This window comes from Scardinius erythrophthalmus, assembly GCF_964197995.2.
Source record: "Scardinius erythrophthalmus genome assembly, chromosome: 7".
NCBI lineage: Eukaryota > Metazoa > Chordata > Actinopteri > Cypriniformes > Leuciscidae > Scardinius > Scardinius erythrophthalmus.
In genome coordinates this window covers 22,877,362-22,904,107 of record NC_138227.1, presented here as the reverse complement: position 1 = coordinate 22,904,107, position 26,746 = coordinate 22,877,362, and the positions used below count along the sequence as shown (strand labels likewise).

General features: G+C 36.5%; 2 protein-coding genes across 4 annotated transcripts in view; both read left to right on the top strand.

The window, feature by feature from the left end:
* Window positions 1-1,476: 1,476 nt before the first annotated feature.
* On the top strand, window positions 1,477-15,377 carry vezf1b (vascular endothelial zinc finger 1b). Of its 2 annotated transcripts, XM_081370143.1 has the most exons (6): window positions 1,477-1,597; window positions 7,738-7,818; window positions 9,580-10,331; window positions 10,466-10,535; window positions 11,388-11,553; window positions 12,418-15,377. In XM_081370143.1, exons 1-6 carry the CDS (start codon window positions 1,565-1,567, stop codon window positions 12,780-12,782), a joined length of 1,467 nt encoding a protein of 488 aa, XP_081226269.1. In that variant the 5' UTR covers window positions 1,477-1,564; the 3' UTR covers window positions 12,783-15,377. The 2 variants fall into 2 exon arrangements, with proteins under 2 accessions (XP_081226269.1, XP_081226270.1); XM_081370144.1 differs by lacking the exon at window positions 7,738-7,818.
* A 1,436-nt stretch (window positions 15,378-16,813) lies between these two features.
* cuedc1b (CUE domain containing 1b) overlaps window positions 16,814-26,746 on the top strand; it is a gene marked incomplete at its 3' end in the record, with an annotated part of 25,780 nt that continues 15,847 nt past the window's right edge. For both annotated transcript variants that reach the window (XM_081370333.1, XM_081370332.1), the window contains exon 1: window positions 16,814-17,156. The remainder of the gene's footprint in view (window positions 17,157-26,746) is intronic.

Below are 26,746 nucleotides of genomic sequence, written 5' to 3'. Positions count from 1 at the left end.
ACTGTATTATTTGTTGTACTTTGAGTATTTCTTACTATATTTGTATGGCAGCAAAACATCTGCTTTTCAAGATGCACTTGGAAATTTGGCTGATCCTTGACGTGATCGCGGGCAGCAGCGCAAAGTCGATTTATGTGATGTCTTTTAAAATGTTGTAGATTTAAGTAGCAAATGAGAATTGCAAAATTATTGAATATATTTTGATACAAAGGTCTTCTTAATGAAATTCAGTTTCAGCGTTCAAGCTAATTAAAGCAACAGTTTTTCAATAATGGAAAAATGTGTAAAAGTTTCACCTGCTGTTGGGGTGAAAGGCACAATAATTAATATGATAATAAATATCTGGCTGACTTTTCTATCTGTTGACATGACATTGTTTGATTCAGATGGTAAATTTCATATATTTAGGTGTCCATCTTAGAGATAATCGCCATATTTATAATGAAACCATCATATTTAAAAATATGATATGAATCATTTCATTAAAATAATTTATTGTTTCTACTGTAAATCTAAATAAAAAATGTATGGGTTCTTCAGTGCTTTCAGAATCTTTACTTTTTTAGATAATTTTGTTTCTGTATTTATAAAATATATTTTTTATAGTAAGATTTTAATTAGCCTATATATTTACTGAACAAAAAAATAATTATTTTATTTATCAAAATAAACAGAAAATAATACAAACTTTGCTAAAGTGATTGTTTTGGACAAGTAACTTATTATACATTATTAAAAATATATTATTTTACCTAAAGAAAGCTATTTGTATAAATAATATGTGCCTTTTACCCCGTGTTATGTTTATTTTAATGTTTATTTAAATTTTTAACTTTATATCATTAATATAGGCCTAATTAAAAAAATATATATTATTATTATTTTATGCAACAACCTGTGGAGTAAAAAAAAAAAAAAAAAACCTCTTGCCTGTATATTTAAAGAGCTGGACAGACAGACAGACAGACAGACAGACAGACAGACAGACAGACAGACAGACATAGATAGATAGATAGATAGATAGATAGATAGATAGATAGATAGATAGATAGATAGATAGATAGATAGATAGATAGATAGATAGATAGATAGATAGATAGATAGATAGATAGATAGATAGATAGATAGATAGATAGATAGATAGATAGATAGACTGATTTGATGTTATTAAAATAAATACGTAGCTAATGTTTTAACTATTTCAATAACCTTACTCTTAAGTCAGATGTTTTTATAGCACCTAAAATATGCTACACATTTTCCTTTTAGTATAGCCTATATGATAATTAATTTACACATCGTGGTCATTCTTTGTCGTGTGAAAATTGGTTTAATGATATAATACATATTTTATAACAAATAAAAAGTATCGTTGCTCTAAAGTGTTCGTGAGTGCAGTGCTGTGATGGAGTGAGCTGGCAGAATCTCAGCAGCAGCAGCAGCAGCGTATATCAGATGAAATGGTTTGGCCCTCGGGGTTACAGGAAGTTGTAGCAGCTGCCATGTTTAGCTGCTTTGTTGTAGATTTCTTGTAGGTTTCCTGCAGATTTTTTTAAGTGTTGCAATGGAGCCGAGCTGGAGTTCATTTTTATTTCAGGTAAGCCAGCCGTTCGAAGTAAATACCAACCGCGCGGGAAAAAATAGAAAATCGATCGGGACTCTTAAAATCAGCGCGTAGCGCGGAGATTTAAGCTTTAAAAGCGGGATTTTAAGGCAGTAAAAACAATGGTAGCTAAGCTAGCTCACATTAGCCGCTAATGCTGCATCTCCCCAGACTTCCAGCTGTGAACTATGAGGGAGACGTAAAAGGGATTTCTTTCCCTCTTTTCCACCTCTCCTTCCCATTCACACTTTTTTACGTGCCTTTGGCCTTTTTTATCTTAAGTTAAACACTTTTACGCTGGCAGCGTATGCCTTAGTTTTAGGTACTCATTGATTTTGTGACACAATTTGGATGTTTTGGCCAGACGCAACGTCCATGTCTGCGTGTATAATAATAGAATACGGTGTTTAGGTGCATTTTTTTGGGCACAGCGTTTTAATACTTAGTTTATCTTTCCCTATCGATCGCCATGTTTCACCGCTTTTCCTTTTCTTTATTTTTATTTGTTGTCAACGCAGCTCCCTTGGTTACTTTTATTGGAGGGAACATGGGGATAATGGCTGTGTTTCAAAGCCTTCTGACCTGCCCACCTAGACATCATAATCGAGACAGAACGTGCACATTATGGACAGATTACTGTATAGAACACTTATTATGATACTGTGAAATTTTGTCTAGGTTGATTTCTCACAGTCGTAATTAATAGTCGTTTGGTGTAAGTTTGAAAACACACCTTAAATGTTTATTTATATTCTCTGTCCAACTTTAAAAAGGTGTTCATTTGGAATTCATTTTAAACTATGCTTTATAGTTATTTCAGGCTACTGATATTCATAATCTTATGCATGCAATGATTATGCCTGCAATGATGTTACAAATGCAATGCTTGCTTTATGTAAGTGTGATGCAAATATTGATGTATGAGGAATCTGTGCATGTGTATGGTGAAAGTGCAACACTTAGGTTGTGGCTGTTATTAACTGTCCTTTTTTACTCTTTTGACTCTTATGAATTATTATTTTATTTAAAAAATAAAAAAAAGAAGAATTTGGTTGTTTGCTGAATGAATGAATAAATGCAAATGCATAGAGATCTAGCCTACCAATAGGCTATAAATTTTTACAACAATACCAATGCTGCTTTTTTTTTATTTATTTTTTACATATGATAATTGATATGCAAAATCGATGTTTATAAAATTTATTATTTCTGCCTTTTCACAGAATAATAATCATGCTACTTTTTTATTTAAAATTATTAGTAGTAGCATTGATTATGCAAAGTTGTTTTGCAATCTAAATGGTTTATTTTAAAATTGCAGATTTGTTTTCATATTCTTTTTGGGCTGTCTAACAGTTAAGATTAATTTCTATGCTTTTCTCAATCAATTTTATAAGAAAGTTAAATTAGCCTAGAAAAGAAAAGTTAAATAAGAAAGGTACTTTACCTGTGAAAATTGTTGTTTCCTGTTTAATGCACTGGGTGCTATTCTTTAGAGCTGTTAAAAACTAATTTAGTTAAAAAGAATAAATATTGGTAAAAAAAAAAAAAACTATTGATCAAGCCAATTATTACATGTAGTCAAGACATTTAAACTTTTTCTTAGTCCAATTATGCTTTCTTTTCTAGAGGTACAAGGAAGTAGTGTTTTCTTTCTATCGACTTCTCCCCTGGGAGAGAAACGCATTTGAAGCGCTCTACGACTCTAAGATTTGTTCCAGAAAAGTTTGCCAAAATGCATTTACTTTTGGAATAGAAGCAGACCATGTCCAAATATTTTAACTGTAGGAAAGGCATGCTGCATCTTGTGTGTTTCATCATCATCATCTTACTTATTTTTAATTGAACATGTATTGAAATATTTTTGCCATTGCAATCAGCTCCTGTGAGAATAGATTCTAGAGATGAAATGATATGAAAATTAATTTCAGAATAATAGTGTCCAAAACGATCACATTTATCAAAATTATCATGCGCTATTGTTAAAATGTGCTGGAAATGTTCAGAAAGTACTGATAAGCCAAGTTTCCACTGCAGGAACATTCCCAAGGAACTAGGGACTTTGGGGTGGTACTCGGTGTGTTTCGACCACAGATACCAGGGTCTAAATGAAGTTCTGGGTAAAAAAAATTCCCTCAGAAAGTCCCTGCTCACGAGGTAGTACTTTTCCAAAGTTCAGGAACTTTCAGGGGTGGGACTTAGGCACTGAACATGCTGATTGGTTGACTCCACCCAGCATTTCATTTCAACCACTATTTTTAAAAGTCTGCTGCTGTGCACGCAGTAAGAGTTGTTTACTATTCGAATCAACGATGGAGTTTAAAAATAAGACAGATGGACAGACGACGAGGTTCAGGGCAGGCTTTATTAAGCTTATATGCGGAGAACGAAATCCGGCGGGAACTGGAAAGTCTCGCACAGTCCTACGTCACTGGATTAATTTGCCTATTTTCATGGTACTTTTAGACTGTTATGGAAACGCAGACAGCAACAGGTCTGGGGGGGAAAGAAGTTCATGGGACAAATTGTTACAGGTAATTTCGGTGGAAACACGGCTATAGACTACATGCTTATCATTTGACCAAGTTTCATGTCGAAAACCAACAAAAACAAATAAAATTAGCAGCATTATTCACTTTTTGTTTGCATAAACATTAAAATAATAGCATTAACAACAATGGCCGGATTTTAAATGAACAAAAAAATATTAGCTTGGTGACTTATAGCATGTACTTATTTACTAACATGTATTGCATGTTCATGTAAAGTTTTGACCCAAAAAAGTTTTATAAAATGAAAAAAAAAATTATAAAATGAAACTCATAAATTATAGGTGTTTTACCCACTCCATTACCAATTCTATATCTACATAGTTGAGATTTTTAGAATGCACATTAGCTTATTTTTCATCTGCTGTTCAAAATGTATAACAAAAAGCGGCCTGATTTTCACATTGGTCTGAACAAAAACGTACAAAACAAAAATGTAAATCCACTCTCTGACAGTAGGTGGCGCTTATGGAACTGCACAATAGAGCTGTTTACCTGGTAACCTCCGTTAACAAAGAACACTAGGCTACTTTATTAGGCATAACACGGAGGGAAGCTGAAAAGTAAATGGCATTGAAACTTTTCTGAAGACAGTCGGTTCCCCGTTAGAGATTCATTCATATAATTAATTCATACTTACATTCTTTCATATGCACTCTGCCTTCCGTCACGTTTTCACCCAAAACAAACCTGTGCTGCGCCTGCGCGAGACTGTTGCTTTCTTTGCTTAATGCTGAACGGTAATTATCGTGAAATGTTCAAATTATGATCATCAAATGCTGTTTTAATGATAATTAAAAATATGAATTGAAATTTTTATCGTCAAACTGGGACCGCTTTTATCCCTAATTGATTCATTGTTATACACAATCTGAAACTTTCTTGATCACATTATGCATGTTTGTCTACTGTTCTTTGAAGTTTCTTCAATCGGATCGCCATCCTCCAACATCTTACGTGCACTGATCATAATCCATATGTGATTTCGAGGAAGCCTAACCATACTTGCTCATCCGGGTATTGTCAGTAACCAGGGTTCACTGAACATTTTTAAAAGCTTGCTCAAATTTATTTCCAAGTGCCTTTTATATTATATGTAATATGTTGGTAGCTACAAACTTTCATCAGTTTTATAAGAGATCAGTTATTTGGTTTGTAGACCTAAAAAGTGCTTCATTTGTTCTGCTTGATTTCATCCATGTGATGAGGCATCTAATGAGACGACTGTCTAGCGCGTCACTCCTCATTGTTCTGCAGGCGTCTGAGGTTATTCATGAGCAAGGCTTTGTCCGGCTCCCAACAGGCATCTCTTAATCCGTCTGCAGCAAACAAGAATTTGATTCACTGTGTTCTGTCTTTGGAGTAAAGGAGTTCTGCTCGCTCTTGCTCTTACCTACAGTTTTGGACAGGTTACATGAGGAGATATGTCGGTTTTTATATCCCACCGATGTTTAATTTTATCATTGCTATAAGCTATTCCGCCAACAACAAGGCTTGTAATAGGCTTAAACAGATTTATCCGTGCATCTGCCATCTTCACAGATCACGGCTAAAGTTTGTGCTGCAGATCAGAGTGTCTACAGACCGTTTTTGTCAAGTCCAATTCCTACATTATGCCTGTCACAATGCGGATTAACCTATATACCAATACCATCATTTAAATATAGACTGACAATAGCACCACATTTTAAAAGCAATTAGTTTGCTTCAGGTTTCATTTTGTGTTTCATTCACTGTGTTTCAAAGTGTCTACAGTGTTCTTGCGTTTTTATGTGCACTGCTCAACCTCCATATTATTTCTATTGGCGTGACCTCAGCCTTCAATGCGAATTTGTGTCAAAAGCATCCAAGCAGCACGAAGAGCAAGTTGCTGTCATGGTTTGAACGTTTATGGCTGCTTGAATGGGTCCATATATAGGCTACAAATATACTCTCAGATCCATGTCGCTAAAAGTACTATCCATAGCAAATGCTGTGTTAACAACAGTGTTCAAATCATTTAGACCTCAAAGCAGCTGGGTCCTGTTTAATAGCACATTTTGTAGAGCCAGATTACCTAATCAAGCTCACAAAGACCTCCTACGGGGATTATAGGTCAAAACCAAAACTTTCATACTTTTAGGATATGTAAGCCTGTAAGGTTTAAGGTTTATAGCGTTTCCCCAGCCATCGTCGGAGGCAGGTCCAGCCTGCAGGTCTCTCGTTACTGTAGGCTTTACTATTTTTCCTCAGAGGCACAATTGTGTTTGTGAATGGCCATCCCCACCCACCAACTGGATGCCGTGACCAATAGGACAATGCAGGCAGCTGCAGAACGGGGAGTCTAATAGTCGTGTAGACTTTCAGCTGCTCTTGTTTTAGGCCCTGCTATCAGTGTCCCCCCACACTCCCCACCCCACACCTTATGAGCAAGTTATGAGCTCCATTCACTTTTTTTTTTTTCTCAGCCATAATACTTTTTTGTAGTAGTAGATGACAAATTTAGCTTTTTTTACATTTTATTTTACAATTTTTTTTATATCTATAATTATTTATTTTATTTTTATTGAGAGTGTTATTTTTATATTGCAATGCTTGCTTTGTTGTTGTGATTATACCACTTTGTTTGTTTCTTTTCAGCTTTTCTCGTTTTTGCTAATTCAGCCATTTGTGGATAAAATGTGACTAATCCTATTCGTCGACTGTACCTTTAATTTATAAGTATGTTCTGTTGTGGTTTTATGTTCCTTTACCTGTAACAAATTTTGGCCAACACTGAAGAAAGCATTAATTTTTCCTTTGCTATCTAATGAGGTATTTAATGGTTCACCCAAAAATGTAATTCTCGTTATTTTCACAACCTCATGTTGTTTTAAACCCATGTGGATTCAGTATAGGGATGCACCGTAATGAAATTCTGGGCCGAAACCAAAAATTCTGGGTGCACTTGGCTGAAAACCGATAATGCGTTTTAAAAATTATTTATTTTTTATTTTAAATGAGCTTTTTTTTTTGCATAATTGTATTAATATTAACCGTTTTGATGAAAATCAAGCATTTTAATAATATTGACTTATTTTATTTTTTTAAACAAGCCAATAAAATATTTTTCTTTTTTCACTTTTATTGAAAGTAACAGTAAAATTGGACAGAAAATATATTAATATTAAACATCAATATATTATTTATTTAGTTCTATGCAACAGAATCAGATTTAACAGATTTTTTTTTTTTTAACAATTTTTAACAATTTTTTAACAATCCAAATAATGTATAGTCCTACAAAGCTATTATTTTCAGAGCATGTGAGCAAAGAATTGTGGAGCGGATCAGTGAACGAGATTGTACCGCATTTTACCAGCGTTGCTCAGCTGAACAATGAGGGGCGGGGCAGCATATATTTCTTCTCTTTCGGCCAAAAACCGAAAATGCCTTTTTTGGCGAGAGGCTGCTCACTGTAGAACAAATGGGTGGAGCTTATGTCTAGCTCCTTCTCGCTAGATGTCCAGCGAGGAGGAGCGAATTTAATTTGAGCCTAATGGGTGGAGCTAGAATATCCAACCAAACCCTAACCCTACCCACAACTCTATCCCTCCACCCCATTAGACATTCAGAGAGGTGGATCTGGACTATCCCCACCCCATTAGACGTCCAGAGAGGAGGAGTTGGACGTCATTTGACTCTGCAGTGAGTACCACTTGTTTTCGGCGGCCGAAATTTCGGTGCATCCCTAATTCTGTCTTTTGTGGAGCACTACATAAGTTTAAAACAGTTTTCGTGCTGCCCTTTTACAATCAAAGTAAGTGCAAACAGACACTGTCATGATCCAAAAATGAATTGAAAATGCTGTAATAGTAGCCATGCACTATATTCCATGTTTGTTTGTTTTTTATTAAAGGTATGTATAATAGCTCTTTGTCATAAACAGATTGTTTTCCCCTCCGCAGTAGCTCTCAAATGTCATTTGCACTTCCACATATTTAAAAATGCATGAGCCAAGAATGTTTAGAAGCATTAACATACAAATGTCTTTATTTGCCATGTTTGAATGTGCAAATGAGATTTGAGAACTGCATTTATGAAATACACTAGATACTTTTACAGTGTTTTTTCTCTGTTTTGGAGCTTGACGGGTGGCTTTCATTGTATGGAAAAGAGCCATCATGTGAACATTCTGCCTTTAAACTTGCTCCGCTGACCATGTAATCTCACTATATGTGTATTGCAGTCGTTGTTGTCTATGATATGCAAGTTTAGCAGAGCGTCCTGACCTGAGCCTGTGAGGCCAGTCACATGAGAAACTGCTTTCATTACAGACTCAGATTATTTTACATGCAGTAGATTTATGTTTGCAGGCAGTTTCTTTTGCAAAAGCGCTGGAGTCTCTGATATGATACACACGTCTGCACATTTGCTTCTTGCCCTAACGTGATCTATAAATTCCTATTAGTCACACGAGGATTAGGTTGGCCAAGAATCATTTTTTTATGCCTCTGCTTTTTCTCCTCTTGAAGCGTGTTGCTGTTTTCTTAAAGAGTAGGTTGCTTTTTATGGACAGTTTTCAGCATATTCTCTTACATCTAAATAAATTATAGTTCCTTCTCATTCTCTCTCTCCTTCACTTTCTGTCTAGCTTTCTCACTCTCCAATATCTCATTAGTCATCCTGCACTTTGCTGAACAGCTGACTCGTCCCCCTGCTAAGTCCCAGTCAGGGCTTCTCTTGTTTTCCAAGTTGCACAGATGCCCTGGAAATGAGTCAGTTTCTATTTTTGCTAAACATTTAACACCGTCTCTCAGCTGATGTCGTGTCTGCTTCATGCTGGCCAATAGCAACACTGGCCCATAATATCACAGCCAGTCGATTCACACAGCTAGGGCTATGAGTTTGCGTCGTGTGTTCAAATCAAATGATATACAGTAAGGTTTTATTACAGGAGAATTTATTTATTAATATCGCTTAATATTGAAAAAATAAATGTATGCAAGGATACATTAAATTGATCTAAGTTCAAGAGTTTTTATAATGTTTCAAAAGGTTTCCTCAAACATATTAAGCTGTACAACTGTTTTAAGAATAAACTGAATACAACTGTTTGATAATAAGAAATGTTTCAAATCAGCATATTAGAATGATTTCTGAAGGATCATGTGACACTGAAGACTGTAGTAATAATGCTGAAAATTCAGCTTTGTCATCACAGAAATAAATTAAATTTTGAAATGCATTTAGACAGTTTTCCTTAGTCTTAGTGAGTATAAGACAAGAACTTCTTTTAACAAACGTTTAAAAAACTCGTACCAACCTCAAACTTTTGAGCTATAGTTTATATTAATGTAGGAACAGTTTTTGGTTTTGTTTAAATGAAATTAACAATTTTTTTGTTTTTTGGTAAAAGCTTCAATGAAATGTTCAACATTTTAATAGTATTTTCTTCCTCTATTCCAGCAGGCCAATGAAGCCCTCCACCACCAGCATCAGGTCTCGCAGAACAGTCTTCTGCCTCTGCTCAACTCTGAGCCGCTGGATCAAAAGCCTGTTCTTCCCATTCCGCTCGACCAGAAGCCCCCAGTCAGTGCGGCTGACCTCCTCAAAGACAACATGGGCGGCGGGACGGGCGGAGGGGGTGGAGGTGGTGGCGGCGGTGGTCCGGTGGTTATAAAGAAGGAGCCCAAGTCGAAGACGCCCTTCATATGCGGCTACTGTAACAAGGCCTTTCGGGACAGCTACCACCTCCGGCGGCACGAGTCCTGTCACACGGGCATTAAGATGGTGTCACGGCCTAAGAAGACAACCACAGCGCCCACCATGGTGCCTCTCATCTCCACTGTGCCACGCGACAACAACGGCAACCCCTCCTACGTCTCCACGATGGCGGGCATCCTCACCACGGCCACCACCTCTGCGTCCACGGCCGCAGGCATCATGTCAGTCCTGCCTCAGCAGCAGCCGGCCGTGCCCAAAAAACCCCCCAAACCTGTGAAGAAGAATCACGGCTGCGAGATGTGCGGCAAGGCCTTCCGTGACGTCTACCACCTCAACCGCCACAAGCTCTCGCACTCGGACGAGAAGCCCTTCGAATGCCCCATCTGTCACCAGCGCTTCAAGAGGAAGGACCGTATGACCTACCATGTGCGCTCGCACGACGGCGGCGTGCACAAGCCGTATATCTGCTCCGTTTGTGGGAAAGGCTTCTCGCGGTAGGTTCAGCAATTCACTATTGACTTAACAGCAACATTATTTTCTTTCTGGGTCTCATGAAAAAAAAACTGTTTAATATGTCTTGCATGTGCTTTGAAGTTGTTTTTATTGTGTGCAACTTCCTCTCCAACAGGCCGGATCATCTTAGTTGTCATGTCAAGCACGTACACTCTACAGAACGACCCTTTAAATGCCAAGTAACGGTATGACTACACACTAATAATTATATTTTTCATTAAAAAAAAAGTCTTTCTTTACAAAGAAAATGTAAAAAATTATTCTTTATAAACATTTGTATTTAACAATGTATTTTTAGATTTACTATAAATAACATTTGTGTTTTTCATAAAACGGTTATTTTTCACAAAAAAATCTTAAAATTTTTCTTTTACAATGTATTATTATATTACTAGAAATATGATTTGTTTATATTTTTTATAAAATGTTACACTTTCAAAAAAAAAAGTTGTATTTGTATTTTACATTTTTTTTTTATATTTACTAGATATATTTATATTTAGCTATAAAAGGTTACATTTTCACAAAAGATCCAAAAAAAAATTCTTTACGAATTGAAAAAATCTGTGTATTTTTATATTTATTAGAAATAATATATTTATTATTTTTCATAAAATGTTAATTTTTTAAAAATTCTTTGCAAAGAGAATTTTTACATTTTTCTTTAGAAACATTTTATATTTACAAAAATTAATATTTATATTTGTCATAAAAGGTTACATTTTCACAAAGGATCCACAATACATTTTTCTTTGTGTATTTTTATATTTACTGGAAAAAATATATATATTTATGTTTCATAAAATGTAATCGTTTTTGAGGTTTTTTTTTTTTTGCAAAGTAAAATAATGTTCTTTCTTTGGAAAAAAATTTCTTTAACAATTTATTTTTATAAATATGTATAATTGTCTTAAATTTTTTTACAGAAAAACATTTTCATCCCTGCTAAGTAACATAAGATCACATGTACCATGCTCTCTTGTGAGTTTCATTGGTCTATCACACTCCTTTCACACTGATTTGTCTTTCCACTACAGGCCTGCACGTCCGCCTTTGCCACCAAAGATCGTCTACGTTCACACATGATACGGCACGAAGGCAAGGTTACCTGCAACATCTGCGGGAAGATGCTGAGTGCCGCCTACATCACCAGCCACCTCAAGACCCACGGGCAGGCCGGCTTCACATCCCCCTGTAACAAAGGTATACCAATTCTCCAACAATTTTCAAATGTCCTCTGGGATGAATTTAACACTCAGAGAGAGGTGCCACTGGAGTCTCTTGATCCTGCCACATACATTAGTGCTTCCTGATCATTTGCCACAAGTGTGATTTGATGTGGCCTTTACGTGCTAAAAGTCTTCTTTTTTCCCCCAACTTGGTCTTTTAAAGTCCACAAGTCAACTGTCTACTTGTGAATGTTAGATATTTGTAGAGATGAATCAAAATAAGACAGTCAGGGCTCAACGGTAAGTATTTTTTCCAGATTTCTTCAGTATATTTTTCTTGTTACGTTTTTACAAAAACAATTTTTTTTCTAAAGTATTTTTTTTTATATTGTGGTTTTTTTTTCAATAAATAGTATTTACATTTTTCATATTTAAAAAAAAAATGTAAAAAAAAATAAAGAAAAATAGTTTGAAAAAAATACAAATATAGCATGCTTTTGCTGGAAAACGATGGTATGGAATGCAAAACATTAATGATTAGTTTGTAGATCTTACTGACTCTTTCAAGACTATCACAAGTAATTTTTGACAATCTCATATGTTAGCCACTTAGATTAAAATTTAGTGATGAATGAATCAGCAGAATTTGCCACAACAGCGTAGAATATCTCACAGTAAACAATGTTTACATTTGGAGGGCATAAAAGTTGATGCACAGTGCACACTATCAATTAATGTCAAATTTTCAATGTCAAATTGGCAACATGGTACAACTAGCCTGAAACACTCTCACACTGACCCTGGGCCATCCTTATTGATGAACCTTGTGTTGTCTGTCAACCCTAGAAACCATTTCAATGTTTTATTCACTCTCTTCTTTCCCACCTTTTTTGGCTAGACTCTAACAACGTGTGCAACTCTGCCTCAATCACGTCAGTCACTGCTTCAACCGCATCCAACACTACGGCCATGAACCGCGGCACCGCAAGCAACCCCGTCACCATCGCCGCCCAGATGAACATCACCACCAACACGGTCAATATCACCTCCCCTGTCAGCCTTCAGCACCCGGTCACCATCACTACTCCCGTCAACATCGCCTCTGTCAACATCCCAGCCACGGGGCCCATGAACATCGCCCATCCCGTCGCCATCACTTCGCCCATGTCAATGAACATCACCGGTCCGCTCAACATCGCCATGAGGCCGATGGAAAGCATGCCTTTCCTCTCGCAAGTCCTGCCTTCCTCCCCGCCCTGGTAGAACCGAACGTCCTACCCGGCCTCTCCTCGTAAACCTCATGTCTCCCGTTATAGTCTTCCTCTCCAGCTGTGAGGGAAAAAAGAGCCTGGAGGAATGGCGAGTATAGGAAAACAACAGTCCGCAGCGGCAAGGAATCATGCGGAAGTTAGCTGGCACTTTGCGTCTCCAACGCTCGGCAGAGAGACCAGCAGATCCAGATTGTCTAGAGTTTAGTGACGGACAGGAAAAATAGTTATTGCATGGAGTGGAAGACTGACATGCTGTATGTTTGGTGATTTCACTTTCACTTTTCTAGTGCCAGAAAATCCTTGCCAGTCGACTGTTTGAAGCGGAGCACGTCGCCGCTTCATTGTTAGCGTTAACGGTTTAAGGACTTTGGCAAATATTAACTGTGAGGATTTTATTTTTGTTACGTTAGCTTGCTTATCAGTATTTCATAGTTTTATGCATTTTAATGAGTCACGTACAACAAAAGGGACAGTGGCTTCCAATAATGGAAGATGAGAGGGTTTTTTATTTTTGAGACAATACTCTACAAATGAGGAAAACTAAAATTTAGAATAAGTTTTTAAAAGGCCTCCTTACGTTGTAAGCCTTTTAATCTGTAGCTGTGTTTTTATTATAATTATTATTTTTTATAGGTAATCTTTGCAGTTGGTCATTCCTGATTGTAGAATAATTGCATTCTGTTTCAGTAGCTGGGATATTCTTCTGCTTAGTGGGGTTGAACATTTACAGTAACAATCTGATGAACTCTTGCACTGAACACATATCTCTTTAGTGACTATTCTGACGGCAGTATTATCTTAGATCAAATATTTTGAGTGTTCATATAGATGCCTGGTCACCAAGTGGCCGACTTCAACACTGAAAGGTCCATTTTTATCCTGAATCTTCTCTTAAGAGCATTTAGTTTTGTAGCCGTGACGTCTCTGCTCTTCCTTTCTGAAGGACGAGGGCTGTTTTTCCTTAGGACCTTTTGCTCAGGAAATATGCTGAGGGTGTCCCAACTTACTCTGCTCCTGTAGTGTACAGAATCACGCCTAACGCTTTCTTCCAGGCCTGAATTTCTTAGCAATTATCACACTAAACATGGTTTCCTTTATTGGCGAATACTGAGACGCACCTCAAGAGGTCGAGGTGCCAAATACTCTTTAGCTGTTGACGTGATCGTCCATCACAGGAGCATTTAAGTTAACCTCTGTTGCTTGTTTGTTTACCCCAGTCACAGTGAAAACCAAAACTGCCTTCAAATTTGCAGGGTTTGTCATCTTGTTCAGAGTAACCCTGTTCAAAATAACAGAATCGGCCATCGCAATTATCCCCAAACTAGCTTTTCTCTTTGATTTTCTCTCTCAGTGGGATATATAAAAGCAATATGCCTTTCTCAGTCCTCCCAACCGGACAGCTGCCAGCCCATTTTATGTGTTATGATATGGGGAAACTGATGCAAGGTATGTTGTCACGTGTCGCCCTCTAAACTGGGCTTGCGTGCGCTTGTGTAATGTGAATGAGTCTCAAACAAAGAGTAAAACCAGCTGAATGTGATCGTACTTTTAACTGATGATGTCATAGCTACCACCGTCTGGGTGTAAATTGCTGAAAAAAGGTTTAGTTTGTATTAACTCGCACCCCCATTGTTTCCCAACCCATCTGCGGTCTTAAGTTAGCATTACATGGATTTACATGTAGACATGCGAAAGCTAAAATAACTCAATGGCCTATTTAATTTTTCGTTCTGTTTGTTTTAAATGTTGCCTTTAGTCGAGGCGGATTATTTCGGATGAGTTTCGAGAACTGGAATTCGAGGAATGTGACTGAAAACACTACAACAACAACAACAAAAAAAGAAAGCGTTTTTAATTGTGCTCGTAATTAAATGTGTGTCCTTCCGCAATGGCGTCACTTCCGTGCCTGAACTGCATGTCTGAAAATGCCACCGTGAAACACATCAGTCTTCTCTCTGACAAGACGAGCAGTGCTCAGCGATGGAAACAACTGGGCGGCCAACTGCAGTTTAACTGTTTACCAAATGTGTGTGGAGATTTAGAATCTATTTTGCATATGAAATATCAAGTTGCCATGTTTGAGGAATTAAGAATCTGTTATTTTTTTTTTTTATATCCTATAAAGTATTGCTAATGAAGTTACTCCTTATGCATCAGTATCTTTTAAAGAACATTAACGGGGGGAAACGAGAAAAGACTTTGTGTTTGGTTTTGGATTGGAGAGTTTAAAATGAGTCCAGTCCTTTCATGTCCTTTTTGATTAAATTGGCAAACCCATGTGAAGGCCAATGAATGTATATCTTTGTACAAAAACATTTAGCTCAGAGAACGTGGTAGTTATGATAGACACATGCAAGGAAAATAACCTTTTATAAGACCTTTTGTATTAGAACATTAACATTGGTAATTTTGTATATACGAAGACTAGGCTTTTTTTGGTTAGCAGAAAGGTAAAAAAAAAAAAAAACATTCCTACTTTTTTTTTTTTTTTTTTTAAGTGTATGTCAAGAATAATTATGTACACACATTGCGCAATGTTTTATGTGCCTTTTATTTGGGTTGTCTAAATAAAAGAAAACTGTCAAGTATGATTTGCCTCATTCTCTGAAAGCTTTTGCTATTGCAAATTGATTTAATTGAACAGCAAACAAAAAGAAATGTGTATCCGCATCACCTCCCAAGTATAATCTTACCTGAACATTGCCAAACTGAGTATCTTTCAGTAAATATTCTATAATCAGTTTTTACATTTCTGTTCAAAAGTTTGGGATCAGTAAGCTATTCAGAAAGAACACATTTTAAACTGATCAGAAGTGACCGTAAAAGCATTTGTTACAAGAAATATGTATTTCAAATAAACGCTGTTCTTTATATTTAAATATAAATATTATATAAATATTACTTGTGCACCAAATCAGCATATAAATAATTTGTGAAGGATCATTTGACACTGAAGATTGGAGTAACGATGCTGAAAATTCAGCTTTGCATCACAGGAAGAAAATTAAATTGAACTTCATTTAAATTGTAATCATTTATTTGCAATATTACTGTTTTTATTGTATTCTTGGTCAAATAAAAGCAGCCTTGTGAGCAAAGAGACTTCTTTGAAAAATAAAATCCAGACTTTTGAATGATAATATACAATTAATGTATAGTGCATACATTAGGCATCTGACCATAGCGACGCACTGCTTTCATGTGTCCTGTATATGTTTGGTTATGGTACTGTCATATGGATTTAAATGCATCCATCCATCAATACTAAACTCACTCTCATTTAGAGCTGACAAACAATATTTGTGGATGTATGCAACTTTCATATTGTGTCTTCTAATGCCATGAGCAATAATAATGATGATGATGATGGAGTGTAAACTAGGTTTGTGATCTGTAACTCTAGGTTCCAGTTAACAAAGTGCAATGCAGCTGATACAAATCAATAGTAAAGTCTTTTTTGTGTTATTGTTAGACATAATTCCTGTTACATAACCATTTTAAAAAACTTGGCAATATGTATGTCATACTAAGGATCATATTAAAGATTTAGTATTAGTGCAAGGACACTGAAGGCTCTCTATATTTTATTGTCTGTAATGTTTTTAAAGAATTGCAATGCAGATAATCACTTATTTATAAATACAGGCTGAGTACAACACTTTTATACAATATAAATAATTAAACTTGTGCATAATAATTGTAAATGATATGCATTTGAAAACTGAACACCTAAGTACAAAGAATTAAAACTCTTTACATAATTACTTAAAATGTATTTTATTTTTAAATTAAATTTACAAAATATATTTCTATTAATTTTTCAAACAGGTATGCATGTAACACGTGACAGGTAATTAAAACATTACAAAATATGTGGACTTAATTGTATTACTTTTAATGTAAACTTAGTTATTCCTACTTTATTCATATTCTTCTTTAGAAATACATAATTATATTCATGCTCATTTTTTTCAAACATTTTCCAGCAGTCTTGATGTTTTTTTTGTTTTGTTTTTTTTATTTGGGCTCAGTGGGTGTAATTCCACTCTCTGTCCACTAGGCGGCCGTGTGGCTCTTTGTTCCCTCACACACTGATTCTGGCTGTGACATATTTTTTCCCATCTCTTTGATTCATCCCCATATACAACAACACACTGCTAGTTCCCTTTCTGTGGGGATTTCAGGCGCTAAGGCATGAGCACGCCGACCGGTACCGAATCGGTGTCGATGGAGATGATACATGCAGATGTGAATAGTCTTATAAATCCAGCGAAAATGAGCAAATAGTGTTTATATTTATGATAAAAGCGGAAAACGGGACGGATTGGGAACGTGCACTGGGGCAGTCTGCTTCTGTTCACCAAGAGTAAGTAGCTTTGTTTTTTACACTAGCTTGCGTTAACATTCTACTCTGCGAATTTCACATTATGTTAGCGTTATATAACAGGTAAGTTATGTAGTTACTACGCAGATAAAATCGCTATGACTATGTTTTATGGTTGTTTTACACGTCTTTGTTTAGAGTATATGGCTGTTTGGTTGCTGTTGTTGAGGAGTGTTGCGAACTGCTGCGGCCTCACGTCTTATTTACACTTCAGCAGTATATGTTTATTTATATGTGAAGTGGGGTTTTGCTGTACACGTGATAAAAATTAAAGTCTGATAAGTCCACATATTGGATCTGAACAGCGCTGTCCTTCTGCCATCAATCTGATTGGTTGTGTTTTAAGAGCTGTCTGCCTAAACAGTCTGTTTGTACATCAAAGACATCATAGAGTTCGAATGGAATTTGTTGGTTTGCATTGTTGGTACGTTCCATAGCGATGTCCAAGTCGTGAACGAATCGTTATTTTGAATCGGATCTTTTTAGTGAATCGGTTAAACCTGTTTGCAAAACTCTCAACGATTCGTTTTTAATCGAATGGAATCGGTTCGAGTGTCTTGTTTTTTTAATCTAAGAGATTCGATTCGGTTCGAGTTGTTATTGAGTCATTCTGGGACATGTTCGATTCCTGTTTAACCAATTTATGAACCAACCAGAAAAAAAAAGTTGTTTGTTTACTTCCTAATGTTTATGATTAAAATGTGAAAACCAACTCTGTCTCATATAATTTAATTTAAACAATTAAAATTGTTCATTAGCTAAGTAATTTTATCTCAGTGTTTAATGTAAACGCACCCTTTATATTTTTAAATATGTTAAGAATTTTTTTATTTGCTGAATCATGGCTAAATCGAACTGAACACAGACACATTCCATTACAATAAATTAGGCTGTTATTAATATATGAATCAAGAATTTATTTATAATACGAAATAAAAAATCAATTTTTAATAATAAAAAAACAATATTCCTTAAAAAATGTTAAAAGCATGTAGCTCGTCACATTATAATGATTATAATTATAATGAACTGAATCGTTTTTTTAACCAGTTCATTGAAACGAGCTATTAACCGATTTACGGAAATCTGGTGGCCTGGGCATAATTTGCAGATTCAAATTGAATATTTGAATTTTCTGTTAAGTGTATAAATCAGCATAGACACAGAGGCTCAGTAAAGGCAACATTAGATATAATGTTTTTACTCATTACATTTTTAACAGCTTCCTAACAACTTTACACAAAGGAAGCAATTTTAGATTATTTATTAGTGCTTGGTTAAAAGAAAAAAAAATCTGAGACTAGATGTCTCTTGTGCTTTCTTGGCTGTTCCAAGAAACATGCTGTTCCAACCACAAAATAACCATTTTGTTTGAGGCCTTTAGTTTTTCCTTAGATTTCAGATCTGACAAATCAGTTCACTGTATAATCACTGTTTAACTTCATGTAGGTCAAGAAGTTAAAGTTAATATTTTTATTTAGTTTTTGCACAGTTGGAATTTGCTTTTTAATCAGTCAATCTAGCAAAACCTTTCTTTGTTATTGCTTTTTAATGCAATCCTTATAAGAACTTGACCATCACATTTTAAGAGACCTTTGTTTGGCTTGTTAAGCACATTGCTGAGTTCAAAGATCTAGGGCCCTATCATACACACGGTGCAATGTGGTGCCAGGCAAGTGTTTTTTGCTAGTTTCAGACTGACGCAGTTATCATTTTCACATCCTGCGCCACATTGTTTAAATAGCAAATGCATTTGCGCCCATCTGTTCGTGTTGGTCTGAAAACGAGGTGTGTTCCGGTGCATTGTTGATACGTTGCTATTTTGAGGAAACGTGGTCTAATCTTGTCTAAAGTCAATGGCGCAGTATGGTTTTTTTATGAAGAGGGCGCATTAGTAATATGAGCCTATAGGCGGGTGCACACACAGTGTAGCAGCACACAACCACGCCAAATATTAAAAATAAAAGGATTTCAATATAAAAGATTATTATTGTGTACATAAAGATATGGTGGAATCCGCCTTGTCCCATAGATGGTCTGTTTGCGCGCTTTAACCTCGCACACGAGCAGAAGCGTTCAGTCTTTCCGCATGCAAATTCCGCCGCGTAAATAGCGAATCCACCATGGCGCAAGCACAACTGGTTTTTAAAGAGAATGGGAGATGAGACTTTCATTGGTTTATTGCACGTTCCTCCCAAAAATCACACATTAGGCCTACTTATTAAACGTACAGTATGGCATTTTTCGCCACTAGGGGTCACTAACCTATTTACAATAACAAAGGCGTAGATTGATGACGCAACATTTGCTAAGAATTATGGATCTTGTCGTCAACGTCAAGCCGACCAATCTAATAATGTTTATGGATGACTGAATACATTGATGCTTTTATCATGACTGTGATATGATGCAGTTCGGGATTGCTAAGAGACAGCTATCAGCTCCACACACGACAGGAGTCCCGCGGATATAAAAGGAATACGGACATTTCATTTACCGAACTACACGCAGAATTACTACTCACAGGTCAGTTTATTAGACAAATTAAACTTGTGAGGTAACGCAGCGCTGTTTCACTTGGTCTAACATTACACTAGCACACTAAACTGCATTTGAATGTGTTGAAATGTTAGTCTGTCTGAGACTAGCAGTAAGCTAGATCAACATTAGAATAACAAACAGATCATATTCTGACATTTTATCATTGTTGAACCATAAAACATTGATTAGTTTTATGTAAATGTGCTCACCTGTTTAATAAAGTACATGTAGGAGCGGTCAAAGTCTCGGACGTGGAGCTCTCGTTTATATACTGTCTATGGGAGCTCTCGGCATCTCGAAAACACCGCGCTGATATTGATTCTCGTTTTAGTTCTCCTTTTTTATCCAAAGTCTGCTTGCCATGGTCCATAATGTTTGAACGAAACAACAACAGCGTGCAAATAGACATTGCGAACTACAAAGTTGTCCGCGTCAGTCGCTTTGGTTACTATCAGACGGCTCTGGTTCATAGCTCTGGTTGCCAGCATGAGCGGAAACCAGGGACAACGCGGATATGACGCCATTGGCGGCGACAAAATGGAAATAAAGAAACGGGACAAATTTCTCCTGGTTTGAAAGTTGTTGGAAACAGTCGGGATAATGTAAGTACACAACTAAAAAAATATATATAACATAGATATAGGCCTAGTGATTTTTGCTATTTTTAAAGCAAAAAAGTTACATATTGTGCCTTTAAGAGAATAGGGACAACCCTTTTAGACCATGCGCTGGGCACGCCGACCATTTTTCCCGTCGTTAAACTAGCAAAAGTGGATTTGGACACGACTTAAGTGCACTTGCGCCGTGCGCTTTACACCATGTGCTTAGATCGTTAAAATAGGGCCCTTAGATGTCTGGCAGCAGCCATATTCCTGGTTCTCACTGTGTTATAAATGATGAAGGAGGTGGTGAAGGTCTGTCTGTCGGACAGCTGTGTCCACTCCTCTTCCTTTCAAGAGACTCTTGATTTGCATATGGCCACTGACCCTGTTTTTTGCCCTTCTTGAAGATGTTGTAGTGGTTGATGGACTCTTATCCACTTACACACCTCCCATTTTGTATGGCATTATCCCGTTGAAAGCTCTTAAGAATGTCGCTTGATGAACTGGATGTAGGTTGCCCCTTCCAGATCCCCTCCTTATTGGCAATGTCATCGCTCACTCATATTGCCTACGTGCATTAAAAAGCTTGTTTATTTATTAATGTGTTTTAGAGCGTGTGAATAGTTGCAGTTAGAGAATTTGGTCAGACTTTTGGGAATTAAGTGCAGGCAGAGCAGTATTGCTGTGGGACATATTCAGAGAGATTTATTCCTAAATGAGTTTAGTCCCAAAAATAGCACATCACTGTCTAATGTGTTTAAGCCTCTGCATTTTTAAAATATGACCCTAGGACAACAAACTCCCAAGCCTCTTTTTTTAATAATAGGAGTCATAATACAAACAATTATCATAAACAGATTAGTTTTGATAAACTGTATACAAATGTTAATAAATAAGCATTTTAATATTTCAAGGCTATTGGTTTGTAGTTATTAAAGCTGACAAGGAACGTTTAAAAAGATCTTCTCTATGTTTGTGTTCTCTTGGATTGAGGCAAGATGTTTGAATCAAAAACACTGGAAATCAAAAGCAAAACCATACAGTGTGCGTGACCAATGCAGTCTAATTTCCAAACAAATTACTCTTATGTGCCAATTATTATATTAAACAGTTTTAAAAGACGAGTTACCACCAGTTTGAATCAGTCTGACGAATGTTGCAACATCTTATCTTATTCACTTCCTGAGCTGCAAGTTATGTTTATTTTCAGTGTTCATATTCAATCAAAGCACTCACCGTGTGCAAATTAGATGCCAAGACCTGTGTATCTATAGTCAAAAAATGCAAAAAAAACAAAAAAGGAGATTAAAAACCAATACAAACGTTTTGGCTGTCTGCCTTCAGTGTTCATTAAACAAAAATACATAAGGCTAACTTTGTGCCAGTATTATTAATTGTGCCAGTATTATTATTGATTTTGCATATAACAATGTGTCACACATTTGTTTCATTTATACCAGTGTCTATCTGAATACTTGATTTTGATTGGCTGGAAGGTGTGCAATAAAAACGTTGCACGCATAGGTAGTTCAAAGTCAGTTCCGTTCTATATTAATGCACTGTTTTCATTGAAGCGCACACACAAATACGTCACTCGGAGTTCGGCGATCAATCAGGAGCACAGAAACTTATCAATGCTGCCCTGTGACTTTCATTAATAAAATAGCTTCACTACTGAATCGCTACATTATTTTTCTCAGCAACAAGGTGGTAACATCACTGGTTTTGAAGTAATTAAACTCACAGCTTCGTTATTAAGAGAGAGAGACGCTGCACACAGATGCAGATAATTCACACATGCATCTCTCATATCTCTCTCGATAATGAATTCATTATATACTCATTATGTTCATTAACTATACTATAATTAATTAATTAATTTAAATACATTTAATATCTTACACACTACTTTATCTCTGTGTCTGATTCAAAGCGGGCAGAGTGCTAGATCTAACAAGCCGTGACTGACTGAAATAACCGTCATTTTTACCCTTCCGATCATATATTGCGCTCCAAACATCAGTAACAACTTTAAGTTGTCATTGCTGGCAAATGACCATGGTATAAGCGTAATAATCCACGGCAAGCTGTGCATTAAACGATTTGAAATTTGAATGGATTTGTGTCTGTCTTCCTTTTACCTCTATGTTGTGCAATAAAATTGTTTAATGCACAGCTAGCTGTGGATTATCCTTTACATGAAGAAACATTTCTTTAACATTTACATATTAATGTTAAAAACAGTTGTGCTGCTTAAAACTTTTTTTTTTAATTCATAGAAAGTTCAACAGAACAGCATTTATTTGAAATAGACATCCTTTGTAACAAATGTCTTATAATGTTTTTGCTGTCACTTTTGATTAATTTAATGCATCCCTTCTGAAAAAATCTTCAGATCGGAACTTTTATACACCTGTCATCTCACTGCATTTACAATAAGTTTATGTATTTTGAGTGGGTAGTGGAAGTTTGGCTAAAAGGTGTTAATGTGATTTCAGACACTGTCCTTAGCAAATGTTTTGTGTGTTGGGCTCCCAGGGGATAAATGGCAGACTTTTGTTCATTATGTGGCAGATGGCCCAAAAAAAGCTCTGTTAAGATCATCTTTAATGGGTTTATGGCGCGAGCCTAAACAGATGCACTCGGGGGGTTATTGTTAATGCAATTTTAAGTTTTGGCCAAGAGTTTGTGGCAACAAGATCAATATGACATAAAGAAAATAAGAATGCATTGGAACAAGAAGATCCTCCAGCAGTGTGCAGAGACATGCTGGGGGTGTCATAGTCAAGTCAGCCTTTTTCTTTCCTCCTTCCTGTTTCAGAAAGCCCAGTTCCCTCATGTTGGCTATGGCTTTGGAACCAGGTCAGAGGAAAGGAGGAAGAAAGGAGAGGAGGAGGGGATTGTCAAGCCCTCAATGCTATTTGGTTCAGTGCCTGCCTGAATGATTTCTGCTCATTCTTCTGACCTAGAGACACAAATGAAAGTGCTTTTCCACAAGAGTTTGCTTCCAGATTGCACGCAAAAACAGTGATGAATCAAACCGAACTGTCTCTATTCAAGTGATTTTGCCAATGAATGGCTTTGTGGCATCTATCCAGTCAGTGATGCATTGACGCACATCCCATTACAGATAGCAGTGAGTTACTCCTTTTCAACCATTAATTATTCTACTTTTGCAGACTTCACACATCCTTCATTCAGAAACACATATGAGCAGAAGCAGCCAGACATCGCAGACGGCGTAATTGATTGTGCCTCTTGTCTAAGGTCTGTTTTGCAATTAGTTTTGCTCTTGCCAAGGTGTTGGAGCTGACTGGCTCACTCAACTCGTGGAGGCTTTCCAGTTTCTCCCCCTTTGGGTCCTTTCTGTTCATCTGTTTGCTGAACAACCATATTTTTGCTTCTGACTGCTACATTTGCCTTTTTTGATTCAGAATAAAATCACCAGACCTAATATTGTCATTGTCTATTTGTTAACTTAATTTTTCTCTGTTTATCCTAGATTGATTTTGCACCCGACAGAGCAACCGTAGTCTTTAATCTGTGTTTGACAGTTTGAAGCCAGGCTGTGTCGAAGGAACGTAAAGCCCTGATATTTGAGCATCCAGATTTAGCATTCTTTTGATCATGGCACGCACTGCTCGGAAAAGATCTTCTGTCAACAAGCCTGTGTTTTTTTCCCTTCCTCTCTTCGCTCTTGGTGAAAGAGAGTTTCTCTGGTTTGTTGCTGTTATCTTTTTTAGCTTGTACTGATGTTGCTAGATAGTTTCCGATCTCAAAAGTGGCGTGGTGGTTTAACACGGTCTGCTAAGATGGCGTTTGGGTCTTCAGCATTTTTTGAGCAGGTTTAAACCATAGCTGCTCTCACACAAACTCTTATATTAAGGCACTTTGACGTTATTGTTAAATATTGATCACAGCACACACTTGAGGAATCATTGAAAGCTCGCCTGCCTATAATGCTTTTTATGTTCCTTTGAAGTCCTTCAGCCTCACAGCATTTGGAGGTCTGTCAGATTTACCGTTATTAATGCAAAGTGAAACCTATTTCGGAAAAACGCCCTGTAGACAAGGCCTGTGAAAACACAACCTGCAGTCTTTAATTGGCCTTTATCGGCTGTCAAAACAAGCTGAGTGCAACCAATTTGGTATCCACAATCAGGACGGCTGGAGTCACTGTAGAAGGGCGATGGTGCACTTATGTGGGTCAACACCCAAAATGTGTTAATGTTTCCTTGACTTTTCATTAGCAATGTTTCCATTCACTTTATGCGGATTTTGCATAAAAAACGCTGGATGGAAATGCCAAGATGCGCATAAAAAAATGTACTCGATTGAGGTGGATACATATTTTATCCGATAATAGCCTAAAGACATGCAAATAAACTATGATGAAAACACATTTACCGAATAAATCCCTCAATGTTTTGTCTGATTTTGAGTTCAATTCTGACTCGTGTGATTGATTTTTTATTTTTTTTTAGTCTGGACGATTTTCAGCTTTGTCATGCATCATTTGTCATGCGTTGTTCGTGCAGTGTACAGGGGGAACGAGAGGCGATAAACCTCCTCTGATCGGCAATCGGATGGTCGGATGAATTTCTGGCATGTCATAATTTTGGTCCCCCTCGTGAGGGTATCGCACAGTTGAAGCAGAGCTACAAACCTATTGCCCTAAACTCAATGTTTTTTCTCTCACTGTGCCTGCGTGAAAAAGTTAAACTATTTCATCTTTAATGCAGCAAGAAAGAAAACGAAGAGTGAAATCTTTAAGTTCTGGAGCTATCAAACTAGCTGCAATTTAGCAAACTGTTGCTTACCTTCAGTTCGTGTTGCAAAATGGATAAACCATATTACCCACGTAATCCAAGCCACCTGCGCGTAGCCTACATATAGGCTACACCAGCACCTCTTTTATTAATTTACTTGATCATTAATTTAGCTACTTGTTTCACTTTTAACATTCACTTTAATTACTCATTTGTTTAAAATGTGCTTAATTTTTTATCATGGGAAATGTGAACCGCTGAAAATATGCGGGGAAAATTAATTGTAATATCAATTTAATAATAAAAATAATAACCTAATACTTTAATACATGCATTGGAAATGCTAAATCCTCTTGATATCGATAGCTGATATAGTGTGAGCCTACGAGTCGCAGCTCGATGATCGGACTGTATAGTGAGCACACAAACTGTGAGCTTTGGGCTTTACATCGCATGTGATTTACTCGCACAATGAGAGTTGGGAACGTTGCTGAAATCGATTTCTGTGCGATTGATAGATAATTTGATGATTTTCGGCTACCAGTGACATTAGGAATTCATTTATAATTCATTTAGCAATTTCTAAATAGTTTTTATAACAAAATGGCAACAAAAAAAAAAGGTTCATAGAAACTATAGTTACATGTAGTAAGGGCATGCATGATTGTTCCCTTTTTTTACTGTTTTTGATATCAGTATATTTATCATTTTTATTTGCATCTCAACTGAAAATCTTTGCTTTTCTGTCAAATTGGCATTATAATGAGACAAATTATGTATTAAATACACTTATTTCTGAAATATTTCTTGTTGTTGCTCTTATATATTAGCCTGGATGTATATACTGTGTGTAAATCCACTCCTCTGAATTGTGCAGATTCTGTCCACAGATTTTGTACACTTAAACACTCAAAAATACACCATAACTGCAGGTCTGCCAATTATGATGCCTCTTCACTACAAGCATGCTCTCTGTTAGCAAGCATAGTTTGGTGTTAAGTATTGAACGCTCTTTCGCTTCGTGTCCCCCATCAAGATCTACCCACTTTAATTCATCTCTTTCTAAACGATAAGACTGAACAGAGTTAGGCCTATATAATGCATGTGAAAGTGGACATCTCACATCCATGTATCCTCAGAGCAGGTGATGGTGTTCAGGTTTTTCTAAATGGAGTTTTTAAAGCACTGCAGCATCTGGATGTCCACTGGACTGCAGCCAGCTTGCAGGATATGATGTGTTTCTTTTCCCATAATTCACATCATGTGTTTGATCTGGAAACCGTCTGTGCACCATGTGAGTTATTGACTAACCTGGATGAGTTTGCTAAATCCTTGGTTCAAGAGTTCATGACTGCTGTGGTTGGCAGTTGTTGTCTTATTCTGTGTCACGGGCATTTCTTTTCAGATCCAGTTCCATTGATCTATCAGATTATAAAAAGGTGTTGGGTGTTTTATTTTATCGAATTTTTCAATATATTCAATCATATATTGCTGCAGATACTAAATTAAGTAGCATTATGTGTATTGTGTAAATCTCTTACATGTTTGTATCTTTTTGTCTTGCGAATATGATAGCTATATGTTGAGATATTTTAACCATCTTTAATTTAAATCTTAGTAACAAAGATGCCAATAGAGTTGTGAAGTTTAACTTATTCTT